At 64.4% G+C, this 22,598-nt stretch overlaps 3 protein-coding genes across 18 annotated transcripts in view; 1 reads left to right on the top strand and 2 right to left on the bottom strand.

Annotated features, from left to right (window-relative positions):
* Window positions 1-200: 200 nt before the first annotated feature.
* ZFYVE21 (zinc finger FYVE-type containing 21) lies at window positions 201-10,638 on the bottom strand. 6 transcript variants are annotated; one of them, NM_001079587.1, is made up of 8 exons: window positions 10,434-10,611; window positions 3,296-3,346; window positions 3,004-3,172; window positions 2,576-2,651; window positions 2,391-2,494; window positions 2,009-2,056; window positions 854-996; window positions 201-760 (listed from the first exon to the last, which is right to left on the bottom strand). In NM_001079587.1, the coding sequence occupies exons 1-8, from the start codon at window positions 10,569-10,571 to the stop codon at window positions 725-727; spliced, it is 765 nt and encodes a 254-aa protein (NP_001073055.1). In that variant the 5' UTR covers window positions 10,572-10,611; the 3' UTR covers window positions 201-724. The 6 variants fall into 6 exon arrangements, with proteins under 6 accessions (NP_001073055.1, XP_024837487.1, XP_059735003.1 ...); XM_024981719.2 differs by lacking the exon at window positions 10,434-10,611 and adding an exon at window positions 9,829-10,257; XM_059879020.1 differs by lacking the exon at window positions 10,434-10,611 and adding an exon at window positions 9,265-9,814.
* A 280-nt stretch (window positions 10,639-10,918) lies between these two features.
* On the top strand, window positions 10,919-20,786 carry XRCC3 (X-ray repair cross complementing 3). Of its 7 annotated transcripts, none has more exons than XM_024981965.2 (9): window positions 10,919-11,008; window positions 11,971-12,033; window positions 13,254-13,720; window positions 15,210-15,347; window positions 15,515-15,727; window positions 17,701-17,855; window positions 19,420-19,632; window positions 19,705-19,751; window positions 19,834-20,779. In XM_024981965.2, exons 3-9 carry the CDS (start codon window positions 13,666-13,668, stop codon window positions 20,036-20,038), a joined length of 1,026 nt encoding a protein of 341 aa, XP_024837733.1. In that variant the 5' UTR covers window positions 10,919-11,008; window positions 11,971-12,033; window positions 13,254-13,665; the 3' UTR covers window positions 20,039-20,779. The 7 variants fall into 7 exon arrangements, with proteins under 7 accessions (XP_024837733.1, XP_024837732.1, XP_024837734.1 ...); XM_024981964.2 differs by having other exon boundaries at window positions 11,971-13,328; window positions 13,563-13,720; NM_001078117.1 differs by lacking the exon at window positions 11,971-12,033 and having other exon boundaries at window positions 10,998-11,008; window positions 13,254-13,328; window positions 13,563-13,720; window positions 19,834-20,786.
* Window positions 18,455-22,598, bottom strand: part of KLC1 (kinesin light chain 1) — a 66,783-nt gene continuing 62,639 nt past the window's right edge. For 3 of the 5 annotated variants that reach the window (XM_059879009.1, XM_010817233.3, XM_010817234.3), the window contains 2 exons: window positions 18,951-19,023; window positions 18,455-18,739 (listed from right to left, as the gene is read on the bottom strand). In XM_059879009.1, the coding sequence (XP_059734992.1) occupies window positions 18,711-18,739; window positions 18,951-19,023 (102 nt within the window). In that variant the 3' untranslated portion in view covers window positions 18,455-18,710. The remainder of the gene's footprint in view (window positions 18,740-18,950; window positions 19,024-22,598) is intronic. The other 2 variants (XM_059879002.1, XM_010817232.4) reach the window with 2 other exon arrangements.

Below are 22,598 nucleotides of genomic sequence, written 5' to 3'. Positions count from 1 at the left end.
GGACATGTGTAGATCTTGGAGCACCGATTGTACAGTGTGCTCACGAGCAAGGCGCACCCGCGGGCAGCCTGTGCTGAGGCCGTGTACGCACGCAATAAACGCTGTCTCCCACGGGCGGCTTCGAGTCTTTGTTCTGGAGCCGGAGCTGAGCTGAGTGGGAAGCTCGGGTTGTCTGGACACACAGAGGCAAGGCCTGACCCTTACTTTCAAAATAAGTTTTAATCGTAAGCTTTATATACAAATTGTTGTACAGTTATTGTAAAGTGAAATAGTAAGTGAAAAGTACAAAATACAAAGCATGCTCCTTCCCCAGTGAAGTATCCGGGTTGGTTTGTGGCCTTGGGTTAGTGGCACGCCGAGCGGGCAGTGCAGGAAGCACACCAGTACACATCAGGCCAGGGGACCACTGCCCGGGTCACGGCTGTGGAAGGACCGGTGAGCATCAGGGGACCAGAACCTTCTAGTAAACATGGGCACTCATAAAAACAAGGCAGAGAGTATTAGCAGTAGTGTAGCTCAGCCTCCCCCTCCCCCGCAGTTAGGTATCAAGTGTCAGACAAGTTCTAAAGCGCGAATGGTCTGGAGCGTTAACCGATCGTGTGCATATCGCACTAGGCAGGCTCCGAGGGCTTGGCTGCGTCTCCAGCACTTGTAGGGTTAGTCGTGCCTGTGCGCCCACGAGCAGGTGCTGCTGCCCCAAGCGGACCGTCCAGCCCGTGTGGCGTTACTGGTCCCGAGACTCGTAGAGGAGCTTGGCCGCCTGCAAGGTGACCAGAAAGAGGCGTGTGCCTGGCTGAGGCGGGCGGAGGCACCTCGGCGGGGCGGGGGCGGGAGAGCGCGGAGCAGCAGGTACCTTATGCATGGCCGCCAGCCATGCCGTCGCCTGCCTCCTGCTGCCGTCGGCGTCCTCGCCGGCTGTCAGCGTCAGCTGCGTCAGCCCCTCCGCCCCCGGGGTCGTGTACTGCAGGGTCATGCCTATGGCCCTCGCGTTGCCTCCTGGAGTGGGAACAAGGTAAGGATGCCCCAAGTGGCCTTGAGCACCAGGGTGCCAGCTGCCCCAAAGCAGTGGCCCGGGCGCCCTCTCCCTGACTCTGGTGCTGGCCTCACAGCTGGCCTCTCGGTGGGGCCTGTGTCAGGGCGGTGGCTGCCTGGTGGCCGACCCTGAGCTCACAGGGTGGACAGGGGCCCGGGTCAAACATTTGCGCCCCATGGATGAGACCCTGCACGAGGCTACACCCGCCTGTCGTGCTGGCCTCACACCCACCCCACCGCCGAGCACCAGAGTCAAAGCGGAGGAGCCACGCCACCGCAGGACACGAGCTCCTGGAAGGCTGTCTTTGGGGGGTGACTGCGCGACAACCGCCTAGCGCCAGTCCCTGCAGCTCAGAACCCAGCCCGAAGTGCCAAGCCTGCAAGGCGTTTTTCACAAGCCGCGGTCCCAGCTGTGTCAGCCGGCTTACCCCGGCCTGGGCTCTCTGAAGGGGCGCCACCCCGCCACCCACACCCCCGCTCTGGGGCAGCCCACTGCGTTCTGCCCACCACCTGCTCCTGGAAGGGGTCTTTCCTGATTCCTGTGACTGTTGTTGCATTTTGAGAGCCTGTGGCCGGCAGGGCTGAACCGACGTTCATCCCGACCCTCGACAGAAAGTGGGCAACCCTGCTGTGGACAGCGCAGGCGCGGGGACCCTCCCTGCCCTCCACCGCCCCCCGCACCTCCGCTCCAGAACACGGTTCTGAGCACTGATGGTTCCAGGAAACCGGGCAGAGCAGGGGTCCCTGCGCTCCCGGAGCCGCCACAAGGGGGCGCGGCGCCAGCAGCCCCGGCCCCGCCCCCCGGCCCCGCCCCCCGGGGAAACCCGCCCCCCGAAGCGGCCGCGCGGAGCTCGCAAGCCGGAGCAGGGCTCCCCCTCAGGAGAGAACAGCCGAGCCCAGGGGACAGACGGCTTCACGGTTTGGCCGCCTCAGGTCTCACAGGGAGCCCCCCTCCCCGCCCCGCAGACACGCTGACCTTCGGCGGCGGGCCGGCTGGCGGGGAGGCTGGTGTGAGAGAGAGTGTCTTTACGGCAGGCAGGCAGGCAGGCAGGCAGGAGAGGACAGCAAGGCCGGTCAGAAATCAGAGAGAGGGCTCGGGTCAGCCTCCGCGCTCGGACCCGAGGCCCAGGAGGGACTTCAGGGGAGAGGGTCGAGCTCCCCGAGGACGGCCGTCTCCGCAGACCCTGGGGGGCGGCGGCGATGGGGGCCCCGCCGCAGGCTCTGGGGAACCGGGTGATGCCAGCCCGAGAGACGGGAAGGAAGAGTGCGGAGTGCACGTCCAGGGAACCTCCTCTCCGCCTCACACGCCCGCGAGTGGAGCCCCGGAGCCCCGGAGCCCCCCGGCCCGCGGCGCCTACCTCCGGGAGGGAGGCCCTCCGTGAGCATCTGCACGGCGGCGATGCGCGCCACCTCCACCTCGCGGTGACCGTCCCCGTCCCCGTCCCCGTCCAGAAGCAGGAACCTGCGGCAGACAGAGGCGTCCGTGCCACGGCCCTCCGAGGCTCCGGGCGCCCAGTGCCAGGGGAGAAGCACCCGCCCTCACCTCTGGTTGCTGGAAAGACGGCAGACCATCGTGTCCGGCTTCTCGGAGTTCTCGAAAGTCACGAGGAAGGTGGCTCCTGCGGAGGGGAGCAGACGTGAGCACGCGGTAGCCCCCCCGCGCCGCCCCCTCCAGGCCAGGGACACGCAGAGAAGACAGAAGGGGGCGAGGCGGCGGCGGGAAGGGCGTGACGGGGTCGGGGTGCAATGCCGGAGGCCAGAAGCGTCGCCTGGGGCTCCCCCGGGCCGGATCGCAGGGCGCTGACCTGCCCCCAGGGGACCCCTAGAGCAGCCCGGCCAGGACGGCCTGCGGGCCGGGGGTTGGGGAGAGGGCTGCCAGGTCCTGGGGGCTCCGCCCGCCCGGAGCCCCGGGGCGGCTGGGACCACACCCGGCGGAGTCCCACCCACCGACCCCGCCCGCCCGGCGCTCACCGCTCAGCAGCAGCTTGAGCTGCCGGTCGTAGAAGTCGGCCTCGCGCCGCGACACCGGCGCACACCCGGCGCACTGCCGCACGGGGTCCACGAAGCACATGCGCCGCAGCGCCACCTTCTGGCCGCAGCACTTGTCGCAGAAGCACTTCCCGCACCGGCGGCAGTGGTGCTGGGGACGCGGGCACGGGCGTGAGCACCCCGCAGACCGCAGGCACCAGCGGCCACCGCGATGCCTCGAGGGGCCCCGCCCCCACACCGCACCTGGGCCGCCCTCCTGCCCCGCCCAGCTCACCTTCCTGGTGAGAAAGTCAAACTTGGTGTCACACTGCATGCACCTCGGGCACTAGGAGACAAGGGGACAGGGGTCAGGCCGCGCGGCCTGCTCCTCCAGGAGCCCCCCCGGCCGCCAGCACCCAGGCTCGGCCAGGAGACACCGCAGCTGGGGCAGCGGTCAGCCGGCAGAGGTGGGGCCAGGCCCGGCCGCCCGGGGCTCCGGGGGCGAGCCTGGGACAGTGCTCCCAGCACCGGCCAGGGCCCAGCCTGGAGACGGCCACGTCGCCACCCAGCCACAACCACAGGAGCGCCCAGACCTGTCAGCTGACCGTGGGGACGCGCTGTCCCCACGTGGCGAGGCCCGGCCTCCGCGGTGGGAAAGCTGCTCACTGCAAAGATGGGGGATGTGAAATGCCGCCACCGGTCAGGGGGCCAGGCGTCCTGACCGTGTGACTGTCACCTAACCCGCCCGCCCCCTGTCAGTCCTGGCCAGCAGGGCCAACCCCTCCGCCCTGCCCTGAGCGTCCTCTGCCGGCTTCACTCGGGGCAGCCAGAACCCAGGCAGGCTCTGCTCTGGCTCCCAAGACAGGCCTTGACCTTGACACCCTCCCCCTCCCCGCAGGCCCAACTCAGCCTAAAGCCGAGGCCAGTGCCCTTCTCCAGGGGAGGGTGGTGGGCAAGGCCAGTCTGCAGATGCCCCCTGCCGCAGACCGCCATGGCACTGCACTGAACAGCCATCTAAGCTTTAAGTGATCCATGACTGATGTTTTCTTGTTTTCTCTGTTTTTCAGCGGCTTTCCCGCCCTGGGACACAGGGCCTGGCCCTCCAGAATCACCCGCAGGGTCTGCCCGCCTCGGGCAGGAGCTGGCGGATCCCAGGGCTGCTGCCCCCACCAGCCCCACCACTGCCTCTCCCTGTCACTTCTGGAACTTTCCGTGTTTGGCACTCAGGTCTCCACCTGGGGCAGGGCCTCTGTGTGCCACACTCTTCTGTGACCTCACACATCTGTCACAGAGTCTGCGGGATGAGGGTGCAGTCGTGGAGGCTGACCCAGCTCCCCCCTTGCCGGGAGGCTCACATCTGAGCAACTGAGAGACCAAGTTCTAAACTAAGACCACAGCAGAAGGTAAAATACAATCCCTGAAAAATATTAGTGAGCTAGACTTTTTGTATTAATCTAAATAAACCAATGAGATTATTCAGAAAACAGATTTTTAAACAAGGTAATTTTCCTAGGGATTATATAAGAGAAAAGAAGCTTTTAAAATTATGAAGAGAATGATTTGATATGAAAATAAAATTAAATAAAGAAATAAGAGTAGCGGATGAAGACGTTAGAGTCAAGAGTTCATACCTGGTCTGAGACCAGCTACACCGAAAGGAGACGCCAGCCCAGGCCCGGGCCCGGCACTGTGCCCTGAGCAGCTGACTGGACCCAGAGGAGAGGCCCCGGGGTAGGAGACCGCCATCCGGGAGACAGTCCAGAAACCAGGGACCAGCAGCCTGCCCCCCGCCCCCCGCGAGGCCAAAGGCCCCGGAGACGCCTGCCCCTGAGGCCACACACACCAGGCCTGTCCCCATGGCACCCCTGGGGCGGGCGGGGGCTGATCTCAGAGGAGACATACAGGTGTGCACACACAGATACACGTGCACGGGTGTGCGGCCCCTGCCAGATCCTCCCGGGCTGCCCCTTCCCCAGGTCAATAACGAGCCGCCAGCCACCTTCAGGGCCCCTGTGCTGCCCCCCAGGGCTCTCACCCCACAGACGGGGGAGGGAGCTGGTGGTAAGGCGAGGGGTCTCCACAGATGCCCAAGAGAGGACGGGGTGGGGGGAGCGGGGGGAGGCGGTCAGGGGTCAGAGCCAGGCAGCCCTGACCCGACCCCTCGCTGCTCCAGAGAGCCAGCAGCTGACTGGCGCCCACCCTGCACATGCAGGAGACTTCTGACGATGCCGGGGGTTAAGTGAGGCGACAAGGGATGATAAAGGAAGAAACCAGAAAGGTCCACAGGAAGCCGGGCCGGAACAAAGGAGGCCTTTGGAAACTGTGGGGCACCCCTTGGCAGCCCAGCGCAGAGGCCCTGGAGGACTGCTCGGAGACAGCGGTCTCTGCCGACCAGCTGCCCTGGGAGCCCTGGGAGTGCTCAGGTGGCTCCTTCAAAGTACAACAGAAGACAGACTGGAGAGATTAAAGGAATGTTTCAAGAGAAGCGACTAGAAAGGATGGAGCTTTAGGACAGCCGCCCGCCCTCCCTCTGAGGCTAGAGCGACAGGGGACCGCCGCCCACGCTGTCCTCCCAGACGCCAGGCTCCCACGTAAGAGCTTCTCAGACTCCTCGAGAAGTAAATCATAAAGGTAAGTTTCAAAGTTACACATATTAACACATCTTTGTTGAAAAGCAACCATTTTTAAAGAGTAAAAAAACTCCTATAAATATAAAATAAATCCATGTCAAAGATTTAACTCAATTAACTGAGGGAAGCAATGAAATATTAAAAAGACAAGCTCACAGGGAAATCTGAGGAGCAGACCCACAGCAGCCCCAGGGACGAGGTGAGTCTGACAACACGGTTTAAGGGGGGTGCTGAGGAGAGGAGGGACGGGCGCCTCCCAGGACTGCCACCTCCCAGGACGGGCCTCGCCTCTCCTGCAGAACCTGGGCGCGGACAACGCCTCCCGAAGGAGCGCCCCACCGGCCACGGGAGCCGTGGGCAGCTCCTGAGCGAGCGGGCAGGCCTGTGGGGCCTGGCCCCCCCACCATGAGGGATCCACCTGGGATCCCAGAGGCCAGAGACAGGGACCCCTCAGGCAGTGTTCTCGGAAAGCGTCCTGCAAAGAGCGCCCTCCTCACGTGCCCTGGAGGAGACGCACAGAAACCCCAGCCACCCTCCACAAGCCAGACAGGGGCTGCAGGCGGGACCCACGGACCTGCTGGTCCCCTCACTGACCGAAACGACGTGCGCATGAACCTCACTTGATGCAACGTTCATTAATCTCTCCTTCCTTCAGGCTCTTGAACTCTGACCCACCTCTTAGCCTGAGACAGTTCAGGGGTGATGCGCCCGAACTACTCTCAGATCACACCAGCTGCCCCCTGCCTGCCCCTCCCACCCTGCTCCCCAAAGCCTGGGCTGCGCCCCCCATGGAGAAGCCCCTGCTGTCTGCCCCTGGGCAGCTTGTGGATCCCTTGGTTGGAACCACCCCACAATGACCCTCTGAAACATAATCTCTCCCCACCCAAGTCCAACTTTGCTTCTTGTTTGATACCCCGTGGCCCCCATTTGCCCCTGCAGAGCATCTGATGTCAAGACTACTACTATCTGCTCAGACCACCGCACAGCTGCACTCGTCTCACACGCTAGCAAAGCAACGCTCAAAATCCTCCAAGCCAGGCTTCAACAGCACGTGAACGTGAACTTCCAGATGTTCCCGATGGATTTAGAAAAGGCAGAGGAACCAGGGATCAAATTGCCAACATCCACTGGATCATAGAAAAAGCAAGAGAGTTCCAGAAAAACACCTATTTCTGCTTTATTGACTATGCCAAAGCCTTTGACTGTGTGGATCACAACGAACTGTGGAAAATTCTGAAAGAGATGGGAATTCCAGACCATCTGACCTGCCTCCTGAAAAATCGGTATGCAGGTCAAGAAGCAACAGTTAGAACCGGACACGGAACAATGGACTGGTTCCAAATCAGGAAAGGAGTACATCAAGGCTGTATATTGTCATCCTGCTTATTTAACTTACATGCAGAGTACATCATGCGAAATGCCAGGTTGGATGAAGCACAAGCTGGAATCCAGATTGCCAGGAGAAATTATCAATAGCCTCAGATATGCAGACGACACCACCCTAATGGCAGAAAGCGAAGAGGAACTAAAGAGCCTCTTGATGAAAGTGAAAGAGGAGAGTGAAAAAGTTGGCTTAAAGTTCAACCTTCAGAAAACGAAGATCATGGCATCTGATCCCATCATTTCATGGCAAATAGATGAGGAAACAGTGTCAGACTTTATTTTCTGGGCTCCAAAATCACTGCAGATGGTGACTGCAGCCATGAAATTAAAAGATGCTTGCTCCTTGGCAGAAAAGCTATGACAAATCTAGACAGCATATTAAAAAACAGAGACATTACTTTGGCAATAAAGGTCCGTCTAGTCAAGGCTATGGTTTTTCCAGTGGTCATGTACGGATGTGAGAGTTGGACTGTGAAGAAAGCTGAGCACCAAAGAATTGATGCTTTTGAACTGTGGTGTTGGAGAAGACTCTTGAGAGTCTCTTGGACTGCAAGGAGATCCAACCAGTCCATCCTAAAGGAAATCAGTCCTGAATATTCATTGGAAGGACTGATGCTGAAGCTGAAACTCCAATTCTGTGGCCACCTGATGCGAAGAGCTGACTCATTTGAAAAGACCCTGATGCTGGGAGGGATTGAAGGCAAGAAGAGAAGGGGACGACAGAGGATGAGATGGTTGGATGGCATCACTGATTCAATGGACATGAGTTTGAGCAAACTCCGGGAGTTGGTGATGGACAGGGAGGCCTGGCATGCTGCAGTCCACAGAGTCACAAAGAGTTGGACACGACTGAGCGACTGAACTGAACTGACATCAAAACAATAGCACAGAGCCACCGTCGCCGTTGTTACACCCAAGACGGCAGGAAAGGGCGCGTGCGCGCGGGTCACAGCAGTCTCCGACGGCTGCACACCCACTCTCCTTGCTGGGGGACACGTGGATACAGTCACACGAGGCTCGAGCTAGGCCCAGGCCTCCTGCCACTCCCCCATGTCCCCCCACTGCCCCCCCAACCTCACAAGCTCTTGGAGGCACACAGAAAAGCGAGTCCGTTATTTCTGGGGGCAGGAACCCCTCTGAGAAGCCAAGAGTCACAGATAACGCACACCCCCAAGTTCTCCAGCATCTGTAAGGGATGTCCCCATGGGCCCGAGGTACCAAGGTGGCACAGGGCCGAGCACCAAGTCAACAGTCGACAGACCCCAAGGAACGATGGGTGCCGGACGGTTCCATACATGACCAGACACTCGTCCCCACGCAGCCGAGTGGAGGCGGGTGAAGCGGGGACAGCATGTCCCCTCCATGCTCTCCCTACACCCTCTCCCTGCCTGTTCCAAACCACACACACACTGGGATCAAGGCCCCAGAAGCACAGGGTGAGCTGGGCACTGCTGAACCGGGAGGGCAGCAGGGGAACCCCCACCTCCCCCAAGCCACCCCAGGTCAGATAGAAGCCAGCCTCCATCCGACTCTCCCAGCCCGAGCTGCCCCACCCCAGCCAGCTCTCCTCCAGTACACTCCCCTCGGTCACTGCAAACGCCCCCTGCCCGGTACATGTCCACACGCACTTCCTCAAACTCGGGTCACGGCCACTGGGAGGCCTCCTCCCCTCCTCAGAGCTCCCTCCGCCTTCTTTGGCTGCTGAGACGGCAAACTGGGGTGTGTTTCTGGAAAGCACGAGAAACTTCCACTGGGGAGGGAGCGCCGAGGGGGACAGCACCTCTGCCTGACTCCTCCACCTTTCCCGGGAGCCCGCAGACCCCAGTCCGGGCCCCCATGCCCCACTGCTCAGAGAGGACACCCGAGGCAGCAAGGGGGTCGTTTCAGGAAAGAACAAAGGGCCCCGAAGACGGACAGAGGGGCCCCAGAGCGAACTGAAGAGCCAAAGTGCAGGGCATCCAGGCGGCTTCCACTCACACACGGTCCTTGCTCTGAGCATTTCACGGGGATCAGTCGGGGGAAGAAATGTCTAAAATGGCCCTGGGGACAACACCAGAAAAGGCTGACACGCTGGCCTGGGCTGAGGGGGTGGAGGTGCTGTGGGCCCCGCGACTGGCCCGTCCTGGCTCCGCCCCCCACGATGGAGACGATTCGATCGGCTGGACCTCAGCCCCTTCACCTGCCTCCCAGGCCAGGCGGTGCTGCTGTGACTTCCCTCTGAGCCGTAATGACACCTGCCAGGTTCCCTCACCGATTCAGTTAAACGAGCTCCCGGACACGTGCTGGCTTAGAGAATGAGAGCTGTGATGTTCCCTTTTTCTTTCTTTAACCACCTTTCAACGGCACTAACCAAGGGCACCGTGTGAGGAAAAGTACATTCCGCGAGTTCAGAGACCGCAAGCACCCGGAGGAGAAACGCAGAAACGGAAGAGCACAACTGGGGCGACAAGAGGCCCGAGAGGAGGGGCCGACGGGGCCAGCCCAGCCCAGTGACCCCCGCGGCCCCCGCCAGCGCCCTGCCCTCTTGGAGCACCGCGGGCTGGGCTCGCTGACCAGGGGGCGGAGGGAATGAACCCTCCCCTCCCAGCGGGCCAACCGCCCCTCCCTAGCTTCTGAGCTCTCCGGTGCCTGGAAAACACCCGATCGCATTCCTCCCGTACCTCCCCACCCTTCCCAGCGGAAAACTTGCCACCGCGATTCCTGGGGCAGGGAGGAAAAGCGGTCAGCTAGAACACGAGGGGCTGTAACTTAAAGTTTGTTTCCAAAGCGTGGTCTTTTCCCGTCTCTTAGACGCTCGAGATTGACAGGAACGCACCAGGCTTCTCCGCCAGCCTTCGCACAGCTGAGAGCCACTGGCTTACGGGATCCGGTCCAAACTCCTGAGCGCAGCACACAAGGGCACAGAGGTGCCGCCCCGCCCCGCCGGGAGCAGGTGCGACTCCCCAGGCAGGACGCCCTGCAGACGCCCCGCCTGGCGACGCTCGCTCACACCCAGCACCCCCCAGCACCGCAGGCCACGGCGAGGGCCCTGCCCGAGGGCCGATCGCAGAGAAACGCTGCCCTCCCCACGTCCCCGCGCGGGGAGGGGGAGCCAACTGTCAGAAAAGTTCCAGCCCAGCAGCTCGACCGCGGGAGGCGGCCGGTCCACAGACGACGGCGCAGGGGGCAGGGCCCGGGCGGAATCACGGAGGGATGTCGGGGTGGGGGGGCCGCGCACCCGCGAAAAGGGCCAGGCGGAGCGCCCGGGCGGGGGTGGAGCCGGGGATCCGCCAGGGAGCTCCGCCGGGGCCGGGGGCGCGGGGAGCCGAGGGCGGGGCGCCCCGCCCGGGGAGGTCGGGCGGGCCCGGGGAGCCGGCGCGGACGCCAGGAGGGCCGGGGTAGCGGCCGGGGTCCCGGGACTGGCGGGCGGCCGCGACCTACCTCCTTGTCCGGGACCCACGGCGGCTCCTCCAGGCCGAAGGGGCTGCCGTAGGCGCGGTGCTCAGGCACCATGCGCAGGCCGCTGGGGGAGCGCACCAGCTTCTTGGCGTCGCGGCGCGCGGCCACCTCGGAGGACATGACGCCGCCTGAGCGCTCGCCCGCCGCCCGCCGCCCGCCGCCCGCCGCCCGCCGCCCGCCGCCCGCCGCCCGGCCCGAGCCCCACGGGAGCCCCGCCCCGCCCCGCCAGCATGGCTGACAGCGTTCGCGTCCAGTCGCCACGCCAGGCCCAGAGCGCGGACCAATCGGCGCCAGGGATCCGCCCCGCCGCCGCGTGCTCCAATCGACGCAAGATCGCCTCCCCCGCCCCCCTGCGGCCGGCCACCAATGGTCAGCGAGGACCCTCCCAAGCACGCCCCACCCCGTCGGGGCGACTGAGACTTCGGATTGGCCAGTCAGTCGGCGACGTGGGCTCCGCTTCTCTTCTGATTGGCGCATCCGGCGCGGGACGCCCTGCGCTCATTGGAGGAGGAGGCAGGGGTGGGGCGGCGCGAAGGAGCGTGAGGAGCGCGGGCGAGGTGAGGACGCCGGTGGCCACTGCGGTCCCGAGCGGCCGGAGTCCCGGGTGGCTTTGGGCGTAGAGACCGCTGGGGCGCGGGCAGGGCCCGGCTGGGCGCCCGCGCGGCCCTGCTGCTGGGATTCGCGGCGGGGGCCGGCCGGCGCCTCCCCAGAGCCCCGATCGGCGGTGCGCAGCCGCGGACGGGCAGGCGGGACCGCGGAGCCAGGGCCCCCGCGAGTCCCGGGGGTGGGAGAGGGCCGGGCGGATGCCGGGCAGGGCTGGGACGGAGGGCCTCGGTCCCGGGGCGGTGAGCCCGCGCAGCTGCAGAGCCTGCTCAGGCTGTGCGTCCGCGCCGGGGCCGCGGGGTGGGGCGCGGAGGGTGGGGTCGGGCTCAGAGCGTGCCAGGTGGGAAGCGCAGGTGTGCGTGGGTGGCAGGGCGCGGCTGCAGCGTCCCCTGGTCTGTCAGGACGGCCCAGGCCGGGGCCTGCTGGACACGCAGGCCCGGGGGACTGGGGATGAGTGCTCAAAGCCGCAGGGGCTGAAAAGAGGAGAGGTCCCCAGAGGAGCAACAGGGTCCTGCGGAGGGAGCGGGGCCAGAAGTCCAGGCTGGCCGGCTCTGGAGAAACCACAGTGCTGGCCTAGGCAGGGGAGGACCTGTGTGGCCGCCCACGGGGTCCGGTGACAGCTCCCTACAGTAGCCCTGGGATGAAGGCGTACTCATTGGCGCCCTTTCTGGGAGGAGAGCAGGAAAAGAAAGGAAACGTCTTGAGGGAGCTGGACACCCTCAGGCGGGTCAGCCTCTGGATGACCGAGTTCTGCGGTCCAAACAGTTCCTTTGGAGTTGTTAACAGATGGGCAGTGCAAACGCGGGGTCAGGGGCTTAGAGCCCAGGCCTGGACCTGCATACCAGGCCACCCACTTGCTGACTGTGTGACCTGAAGCTTGTTGCTTAACCGTTCTGTGCTTCTGTTTTCTTGCCAGCAATACAAGGGTTGTAATACTTCTGGTGTGATGTTCGTACCTGTCACACAGTTGGATTGTTTGGTAAATGTCAGCCCTCAACCTTTCATGATTTTAGAGCAACAGCCTGGAGCTGTGTGTATTGATCCTTTGCCTGAAATCAGAGGAGTAACAGTTTCAGTTTGTGGGGATTCGGCCAGCTGCCTCCCCCAGGGTTCCCCCACCGCACCCAACCCCCTCCGGTGCTGGGCCGAGGGAGAGGCGCTTAGTGCGTCAGTTCAGAAAGATCTTCCCTCCTCCCATTGAGTCCTCAGTGTGAATCAATTAAAGCCGCCAGGAACCTGACTGTTGTCCCCAGAGTGGGGGTGGGCCCATACCAGCCTGTTTGGGGGCACAGAAGTCCTTGGGCCACCTGAGAGCCCCAGAGACACAGGAGAGTGATTCCACCTGGGGAGGAGTCTCCTGTTTGGCCCAGGGGTTCACATGCCTTCACGCTCGCTCAGCAGCAGCACCTGCTGTTAATTGTTCTTCCCTGAGACCCCTGCACGCAATGCTCCCGGGGGCTGCCCAGGCCCGCCCGTGCCCATGCTGGGTGCTGCGGGGCACACACTTGTCCCTGGTGGCTTCGCCCCGGCCCCTCCTGGGGCTCTCGGTGGGGCTCCCGGGCCTGTGTCAGGTAGCAGCAGGTGCTCTACTTGGGCTCGAGGCCCCATGGTTGGTCACCGCTGGCTCTCCTGTGTGTGTCCAGTTGCTCTCAGGATGGGGTTTTACATCCAGGCACTTCCCGGCCGAGTCCCCGCACAGGCTTCCCTCCCACGGTCATTCAGAATCCGGACTTCCTGCTCCCAGAACTGCCTCTAAGGGCCTGGGGCCACCCCAAGACAGCTGATGGGTGCTGGGTAGCCAGGCCCTCGCTCCTGACCAGACTGGATGAGGGGGCGGGCGGCCTGTCTCTCGAGGCTTCGGGGACAACCCCATACTGCATACCGAGGGTCAGCGGTGTCCGTGCGGAAGGCCGAGTCCGCACTATGCTGCCCCCCTCGGTGTCAGGAGCCCCGGGGCACGGGCCTTCCTGCTGCTGCTGCTGGCTGCTGGGCCCAGCCTCAGCCGAGTGGCCACAGCCTGGCATGGCCGCCCCACTGCCACCCCGCCCCCCATGCTGCTCTGGGCCAGGGGCCAGGGCAAGCTGCAGGCCAGGTGGGCAAGGTGTCCGCTGTCCTTTGTTGGAGTGGCTCAGTGGTCACGGTGGTTCCGACCTCCTGGGCGCCCACAGGATCCACCACTCGCCTTCCCACTCTCTCCAGATCCCCACGGAAACGTGCTCAGGGGAGCATACGCCACGGAGTGCAGCCTGGGCCCGGCACCCGCGCCCCAGAGAGGTGGGTCAGAGGGGCCAGGGCTGGGACACAAGCCCGCTTCTCACCTTCCCAAAGTGGATGAAGCAGGCTGACCATGGGGGCGCGGTGCTCGGGGATTCCTGAAACACACGCCAGGGTGGGCTGAGCCCAGGCTTCTGAGTTCCTGGCGAGAAGAGCCTGGGGCTGATCTCAGCGCTGTCCCTGGGACTGGGGGGCCTCCAAGCCCTGGGCCCCACAGTCGGCCACTGCCCCCAGGCTCGGTGACTCTGCTGCACTCGCCTCCCGGGCCGCTCGAGGGGGCGGCCGGCACGTCGTGTCGCAGGGCAGTCGTCCGTCTCTGGTTGTCCCTGCTGAAGACATGGATTTGGATCGGCTGGACCTGAATCCCAGAATCGTCGCTGCAGTTAAGAAAGGTGTGTTTGCCGATGTTTCTGTGACGTGATCGTGAGAATGTGTGGCCGTGCACTTGAGCGCACGTTATGGAGAGCAGTTACAGGGTGGCCTGTCTGAGCGTTGGGAGCCCTCTGCCTCCTGGCCCCGGACGGCGCCCCGAGGCTGGCCTGCGTGGGTGTGTGTTTCACACTAAACTAAAAAGGCTGTGTGAAAGGCTCTTTTAGGTCATTTCCGCTGAAGCAGCACGTACGGCGTCCGCAGTGAGACGGGACTCTGTCCTTGTGAGCCGCTCAGCGATGGGCTGTGCTTCTGCTGCCGTGTTTGCTGGGTCTGACTTCCGGCTCCTCACAGGCCTCCATTTCGGGGCGAGAGCTGGCTTCCTTGCACCCCCTCTGCCCCGACTTGGTCCACCCACCCCCCAGTGGGAACGCAGCCTGGGCCACATCAGTCATCAGAGTTGTCACCGGGACATCACGGCTGTCACAGAACCTCGGCTCACAACTGTTTCCTGACCATCTTTGGTTTTCCCCAAAGTTAGTGCTTGTCTCCCTTCTCATGGGCGCGTTTCCTGTGCCTTCCAGTCATTCCCACACCTCGAAGGGCGTCCGTCAGGCCGGCCCACCCAGTCTGCTGGCGTCTGGGCACATCCGTCCGCAGGCTGTACCAACTCCTCCACTGCCCGGCTGGCCCCCGCACCCCCGCCTCCATCCCATCCTCCCACCCCCTCCATCCCCCCGCCCTGTCCTGGCATGCCCTCCATCCCCCCATCCTGTCCCCGCACCCCCTCCATCCCCCCTCCCTCCCCCCGTCGCATGCCCTCCATCTCTGCCCCCTGTGCTTGTGAGGATGCTGTGGGGTCAGGCGCTCTGCACTGGTGGACGGTGGACAGGGCTGGGCTGCTCCTCACTCCGGAGGCCCCGTCTTTCGCTCTGATCCACAGCGAGCAGAGCAGCATGTGCACTCGAGGACGCTCAAGAAGGCCGGCTCTGCGCCCTGATGCTGTTGCATTTGTCCTGTGTGTGTGCGCTCTTTTTTGCCTTTCTCTGAACCGATTGGATGGATTGTTAGCCTTTTTTTTTTCCTACTAGTTTAAAAATAATACACTGATCTAAGCTCAGAATTACTCCCTTTCCTCCCAAACACCCACCCTCGGGCCTCACCCCGTAACCCCCTGACAGTGCCACCAGCGAGCTGACTCTCCCTCTTTACTCCCTGGCCGTCCACAGGCGGGCGCAGTGGACGTTCGTCTGAGTCCCCTCCTGCGGCCCCTCCCTGGCGATGCACATGCAGGCCTGTCTCAGATGTGTCTGGGGGCCGCTGCTCCCCACCCTGGGGACAGGCCCCTTCCTCCCTGACCTGTCGTCCAGGGGTCTGTGCAGCTTCAGGGAGCAGCTGGGCCAACCACTGCCCGCTGGGTCCCCAGAGCTGGCAGTCACCTGCTGTCCCTGCATCACTGTTGCCACGGGCACCGCATCTGACCGCGTCCTGTGACCGGTTCTGTGATTTCAGCCAAACTGAGGTCAGTGAAGGAGGTCCTGCATCTTTCTGGACCAGATCTGCAGAGACGGACCCACCTCTCCAGCCCCGACGTGCAGCTCCTGCTGAGAGCGTCTGCCTCACTCCTGCGGGGACACGGAGTGTGCACAGGTGCTGGGGCCCCGGCATGGGGTGTGGGGGGCCTGGGCGGGGTGCCTGCGGGGCTGGGGCCCTGGGCGGGGTGCCCGCGGGGCTGGGGCCTGGGCGGGGTGCCCGCGGGGCTGTGGCCCTGGCGTGGGGGGCCTGGGCTCACCTGTTTCCCCCTCCGCCGCCCCCAGCGCTGCACCTGCTCCGGCAGGAGGGGCCGTTCCCTGAGCAGCACCAGCGCCTGAGCCTGGGTTGCCCCGTCCTGGACGCACTGCTCCGTGGCGGGCTGCCCCTGGACGGCATCACGGAGCTGGCTGGACGCAGCTCGGCTGGGAAGACCCAGCTGGCGCTGCAGCTCTGCCTGGCTGTGCAGCTGCCGCCGCGCCACGGAGGCCTTGGGGCCGGTGAGTGCCGGGGGTGGGGGTCCGGACCTGCGGGCCCCGGGGGGCCGTTTCCCATCTCTTCACACCCAGATGGACCCCCTGCCAGCTGAGCGCAGAGCCCGGGGCCTGCCCACAGGGACAGACTGGCCTGGGCTGCATGTAAATGGGCGTCCCCTGCAGGGGCCTGGCATGTGGCCGCCGTGACCACATTAAACGTGGGTCCGTTGGACGTCTTGCTGAGAAGGCAGCTTCCCCGAATCAGATCCGAAAGCCCTAATTTTGAAAGGCATGGTACGCCCCTCTGGACCTGTGCAGGCGCCACACAGGCACCAGGGGCTCAGCCACGTGGGGGGCGCACAGACCGCCTGCCGAGGACGATCTGGGGCGCAGGGCACATGGGCAGCCCTGACCACTCAGGGCGGTTCTCCTGGCTCCGCATCCCCCACGTCTGAAGTTCTGTGGGAGCAGGACCAGGTCACAGCGGGTCACACGCTCACAGATGGGCAGACTCTGTCGAGTTGCGGCGACCAGGGGCCTGTCTTCATTGCGGCACGGGGGCCTCTGGCCGCGGCGGCATCTTGCCGGAGCGCGGGTGGTGAGCACACAGCTTTGGGCACATGGCATCTGGGCTCAGCCCTTGTGGCCCAGGGCTTCCTCAGCTGTGGTTCTCAGGCGTGGCGGCAGCAGCAGCTCAGGGGCTCCAGAGCACAGGGCACGTGGGGTCTTCCTGGACCAGGGCTTGCACCCGTGTCCCCGGCGTTGGCAGGTGGGCTCTGACCCACCGCGGCACCAGGGAACCCCGACTTAGTCACCGCCCTCCCATCCGGCGACGGTCACGTGGCTTCTTCACGCCTTCTGTTGGCACGTGGCTCCGGGTGGACGCCCAGGAGTGATGCTGGGTCTCGTGGTAGCTCCGTGGTGCCAAAGACTGTTCTCCGCAGCCGCTGCACCGTCTCCCTTCCCAGGAAGGCTGCAGGCAGCCCCCGGCCCCCGTGTCTGAGCTGGCCCTTGGCCCTCTGACCCAACGTGGGAGCGTCGTCACTGCGGCCCCAGAGCAGTGGTGCCGAGCGCCCAGCATGAGCTGCCGCTCAGCTGCGCGTCTTTGGAGCAGCGTCTCTTCCGTCTTCTGCCCGTTTGAACCCTCGGGTGATCTGTCTTTCTGTGACGGAACTGACCTAAGTGATCTTTGTGTCATCTGGACACTAGGCTCTCATCAGATACACAGCTCGCAGTATTCTTTCTCGAAGTTGTCTCTTCATTTTCTCGATGGACTTTTGAAGCTGCCCTCACTTTGACGGTGTCCAGCTTCCCTGGTCTTTCTCACCTGCGCTTTTCACGTCGTGGATAAGGGTCCACTGCCTGACCCGAGGTCTGAGATTTACGCCTGCGTTTTCCCTTAAGGGTGCTGTGCTTTGGGCTCTCGTAGCTGGCCCACTGTGATTCGGTTTTCTTATGTGGTGTGAGGCACAAGTCTGATTTCGTCCTTTTGTACATGGGCATGTCTGTCCGACTGCCATTTCTTAAAAAGACTGCTGTCTCCCACTGAACTATCCTGGGACCTCTGTGGAGCACCCGTGGCCCTGGTTCCTTCCAGCTGCGGGACTCGGGCTGGATCTTCTGGAGGGGCTTCAGGCCCCAGCGATGTATCGCCGGTGTTTTGTTGACTGGCTTTTCCAGGCGCAGCAAAGACCGTTCCCTCCACGTAGCCTAGAACTGTGGGAGGAGCCTGACAGTGGGATCTGGGAACCTCTGATCCACAGGGCCTGGGAGAGGCCCCCCGTGTCCGCAGAAAGAGGTGTTTCCAAAAGCACAGGCCCCTGAGAACGCCACCCACTCCCACCTGAGACGGCCCAAGGGCAGGCCCCCAGGGTGACGTCCTGTTGGCAAGGTGGGAGGCAGGCGCCGGCGAGCCCCGCCCTGGGTCAGAGGGAAGGCCACGGGGCGGTGCGGGAAGGGGGCCGTGTGCCAGCCGCTGACGCGCCACGGCCTCCCAGGGGCGGTGTACGTGTGCACAGAGGACGCCTTCCCCAGCCGCCGCCTGCAGCAGCTCATCGCCCAGCAGCAGCGCCTGCGGGCAGACGTCCCGGGGCACGTGATCTCCAAGATCAGGTTCGGCCACCAGATTTTCATCGAGCATGCAGCCGACGTGGTGAGTGTCTGAGAGGACGTCGGCTGGGCCGTGCACACGAAGCCCAGAACCACGGTCAGGCCCGCCTGCAGGGGGTCACAGCCTGGGGACCATGGGTCCCACTCAGGCCAGCGTCACTCGGTGCCTGGACTTGGGATGAACTGGCCGTCCTGTGCGTTTCTGCCAACCCTGGCCCTGAGGAGACACACCGCCTCCTGCCCCGGGCAAGCCCCCGTGTCCCCACCCGGCAAGTGCCGCCAGCTCCCATTCACCTGGCCGCAGAGATGCCCACTGCCCGCAGAATGGGTCCTGCTGCCCTGGCCGGAGTCGAGTGGGGTTCTACACCTCTGAAGGAGGGGAAGGCCCCCTTGCAGCCCCGGGTCCCCAGCCAGACAAGCCTCCTCAGACTGCTGGCCGCCGGGCTGGGCTGCCAGGGCGCCACCACGTCTGGAAGCCATGCCCGGGGAGGGGGCGGGCGGCTAGCTGGGGCCGTCGTCTGCAGCTGAGTAACGAGGCGGAGGGCTCAGAAGGGAGCCGGGCAGTGGGGAGCAGAGCTGTGTGCCCCGACCTGGGCCCTCCCCCGCTTAAGGGTTGCTATAGAAAGCATGTCAAGTAAAGGGTAAGACATATAAAGTTTAATTTTTAGAAATTTACAGTAAAGTACATGATCACACATAGCCCAGGGCAGTGACAGAGCAGCAACCGGGGCCGGGCAGGTCGCGGGCACGCGGGCTGTCCTGGGCCCCGCAGTGTGAGGCGTACGGGGGGTCAGGGCGCTGGGACAGGGGTGTCGGTCAGCGCTGCGGGCGCTGCCCCAGGCCCTCCAGCCTCGTGACCTTCACGGCGTCACCGGGCCCTCGGGGCGCGCACAGCAGCTCAGGCCGGACTCCTCTGCGGCCGCCTCACTGCAGAGGGGGCGGTGGGTCAGGGCCAGGGTCAGGGCCCCTGCCCACAGGGCTGCACCTGAGAGCCCCCGCCCTGTGCCCGCCCGGGTCGACACCCCTGCACAAGCGGCCTTGGGCCCAGCCCCCTCCGCCTCCTGGGGGACAGGGTCTCCGCGCCCGGCTGCTCTGGGGAGTCCCGACCCCGCGCCCCGCCCCAGGTGACGGGACTCACGCTCAGGCTGGCGTCTTCCAGGCCGCTGCTGCTGCTGTCGTTGTCCACAGAGAAGGGCTCTGCCGGCGGCGCCCTGCGGGTGAAGCACAGAGCGGACCTCGCTCAGGGCGGGGATGCGGGCATGGCAGCTCCCGGGAGTCCTAGCAGGGCTGGCCTCTGAGGACGGCTGCTTCTGACACAGTGCTAAGGGCCCCGCAGGGCGTCCTGGCACGTCGCCGGGCCCAGCCCGGGGGTCTGCACGCTGGATGCAGGATGGTCAGGCCCTGCGCCATGCCCCCTGGCTGGGTGTGGGCAGCCGGGGTGGCGACAGGTCAGCCTTGGTGGTGCCGCTGGATGCAGGCAGCAGTGCCTGGCTCGGGGCCGTGGGTGGGAGGCAGGCCTGGCCTGTGACGGCCCCGGGAGGGGAGAGCAGCAGGGCAGGGCGGACGGGGGGCTCTGAGCAGGTGCTGACGGGCCTCCCGGCCCCCAGGACACCCTGCTGCAATGCGTGAGGGAGAAGGTGCCGGTGCTGCTGGCACGGGGCATGGCCCGCCTGGTGGTCATCGACTCCGTGGCAGCCCCCTTCCGCTGCGAGTTCGACGGGGCGGCCCTGGCCCTCAGGGCCCAGCGTCTGCTGGCACTGGGGGCTGAGCTGCGACGGCTGAGCTGCGCCTTCCGGAGCCCCGTGCTGTGCGTCAACCAGGTGGGCCTCCCCCCAGCCCCCCGCGGGGCCGGGCCAGCAGGGTCGCATCACTGACCGCTCTGCACCCTCCAGGTGACAGAGGCCGTGGAGGAGCAGGACTTGGTGGCCGGGCCACCAGGGTGAGTGGCGCCCTGAGGACGGGGGTCCCCGCGGGGGTGGGAGGCGCTGGTTCCACGTGACACATGCTGTTTCCCGTCTCAGGATGTCCCCAGCCCTGGGGATAACCTGGGCCAACCAGCTACTCGTGAGGCTGCTGGCCGACCGGCAGCGCCCTGAGGAGGCGCCTCTCACCCCGCCTGGCCGCACCCTCAGGGTAGTCTTCGCCCCCCACCTGCCGGCCTCATCCTGCTCCTACACGATCGCCGCCGAGGGCGTGCGGGGGATGCCTGGGACTGCGTGCAGCTGACTGCAGGGTCCAGGCCCCCCTTGGGGTGGGGAGCTGCCCCTGCTGCAGGAGCCAGCTAGGCCCGTCTGCGGAAACCCCTCTGGACCCATGTCTACGAGGGCAGCCGGTCCAGTGTGCTGCAGTGGCTGGGACCTCAGTCCTGGCCTTGGGGACGGGGGGTCCACTCCGGCAGGAACTCCTGCCCAGACCCAGCTCCCCCCGCCCACGGCCGGCGCTTCTGCATGGAACACGGGCCCTCTGCTTAGCCCAGCCACGGCCATCCGGTGTGGAAGCACGAGGCCCTGCAGTCACTGAGGACACGCTGGCCCAGTTCCGGAAGGGCTGAGTCACCGTCGCCCACCGTTGCCACGCCTCTGCCCAGCAGCTGTGGACGCACACGCCGGGTGAAGGGCCTGCGCCCCTGGTCCTCCCGCAGTACCGGCTCTGCTGGGACTCCCCCACCCGCCCTCTCACGGCTGCTCTGCTGGCAGGGTGCAGGCCGACCCCGCCCCGACACGGCCCGCCCTGCAGGCTCACGGCCAGCCCCGGCCATCAGCACGCTGTCTGTTGTGTGTTTTTCTAGGACAGGATGATCCATTTCCAGCTTTCAGCACGTTTTCAAAGTAGCCTGTGACCCTAAAAGACCGAGTGGCTAGTGTTAAATAGGAAAAGCTTCTTTCAGGGTTGGAGTTTTACAGAAGAGCCTTTCTGCAAAGTACAGGGACTTTACAACAGAAAATAAAAGTTTATTTTTGTAATTAACTATGAACAGTTGCAAATGATTTCCTAGGCAAGTCACAGCCACAGTGAGAAAAGAACACGGACGGCCGCTCCACGCCGCAGAGGTGCGGACCTGCATGTACGCCCACACGCGCCCCGGGGACCACATCCACCCGCCCAGCTGACGGGCGTCCCAGGGCGCCCGCCTGTCCCCAGCCCTCAGCCGCCCACAACCCAGGGATAGCCAGACGGCCCTCGCAGGCCCGCAACCCCGAGGGGTGGCTCCACACCCGTGAGAACAGTGAAACCAGCCCGCGCGTCTGTGTCTGGGATCCCACGGAGGGCGTGTCTGCCCAGCGACTGCGCTGACCTGAACCTCACCCGGGCTGGCGCTGAGCGCCGCTTTAGCTTCCAGAAACCCCAGGACCACTATATCGCTCACACACAAGCGCAAACAGAAACCCATCAGAGGCTGGCCCCACACAGACGTAGCAGGCCTTCCCAGGAACCCGTATAAACGAGGCGAGAGCTGCACGCTGTACACGAGTCCTTGGGAGGCTGCTGCCCTGTGGGGACGACTGGGGACGTGCTGTCCCTAGCAGTCTTCTGACCCGACAGACAGAGGAATACTTTTAAGTTTCAGAAAATAACCAGCCGAATCCCTGCAGCCCCCGGGGGAGGGGCAGGAGGCTAGAAGGCCTGGATCCCCCGACCTTCGCCCTGACACACGCCTGCCCTCACATTCCTGCGGATGCTCAGATCCTCCACAGCCTGGGTCCTCTGGCTGGGGCGAGTCTGACTTGTCAGAAACAATGTAGAAATGCGTCCTGGCCCCCAAGGGTCCCCTCACCAGGAAAAGACGGCAGGCGGGCGGGCCCCCGCTGCCCTCTGAGAACTATACCGGGCTTCCCTCAGAGACCAGAACAGAGCGGCCCCCACTGAACAGGCCGGCTCTTAGCAGCCCGCCCGCTCACCCAAACACTGTCTCCACGCGGCCTTGCAGAGGCCACCACACCCTCAGGAAAGGGGCCAGCGGGCTCCACGCCAGGCCAGGGTCACCCCAGGGCCCTGCAGAGGAGGTCTGTCTCCACCAGCTGGGAGCGTTCTGTCCTCAGCTCCAGGCTCACTCTTTCTGAACGCCCTTTGTTTTCCCAGAGACCACGGTCACTAAGGCAACCTGGGTGGCTCTGGGAGAAAGTGTGGACGCAGTGGAGGCAGGAGCTGGGGCGGCGCCGCGGCCCCCGCTGGGCTGTGAGGCGACAGGCACCCGAAAGGGCTGCAGTGCCCACGTGGCAGGGGACACGGCCCTGCTCTCCCGCTCCTTTCCAGCACCTCTAGGGAGCACTCAGAAAGAACACCCCGACCCCTGAGCGGCTGCAGCGCAGGGAGGGGTCAGAAGCCCCAGCCTCCGGGGACGCAGCGGCACTCACAAGCAGGCCCTGTGCAGGGGTGGCCCGTTCCTCGATTAGAGAAACTCCCAGGTTTAAAGCCCCGCCTCGCCATGAGAAGACCCCAGGGGGCTGCTGCCGCCCCCTTCCCTGCTGGGGTGGAGGACACATGCAGCCAGCGGTCCCTGAAGAGAGCCCCGGGAGGCACACCACCCGACCCAGAGCAGCTTGTGAGGGAAGGTGGCTGGCGAGCCTCTGCCGGGACGTCTCCCCCCTCATCAACAGGAGAATGAACTACCCCTGGAATCTGTCAGCACCCGGACGCCCACCCCCAGACCCACCTCAGCGTGCACGTGCCCCGAGCTCAGCGGGCACCACCTGGAGTCGCCCTCAGCGAACCAGCTGGCGCGTCATGATTCCCCTGAGCAATCTCAGGGCTGATCTGAAAATGCTTCCGTCAGAACTACCCTGTG

Source organism: Bos taurus, chromosome 21, assembly GCF_002263795.3.
Source record: "Bos taurus isolate L1 Dominette 01449 registration number 42190680 breed Hereford chromosome 21, ARS-UCD2.0, whole genome shotgun sequence".
In the NCBI taxonomy this organism is placed as follows: Eukaryota; Metazoa; Chordata; class Mammalia; order Artiodactyla; family Bovidae; genus Bos; species Bos taurus.
This window is presented reverse-complemented; position numbering and strand designations above follow the sequence as displayed.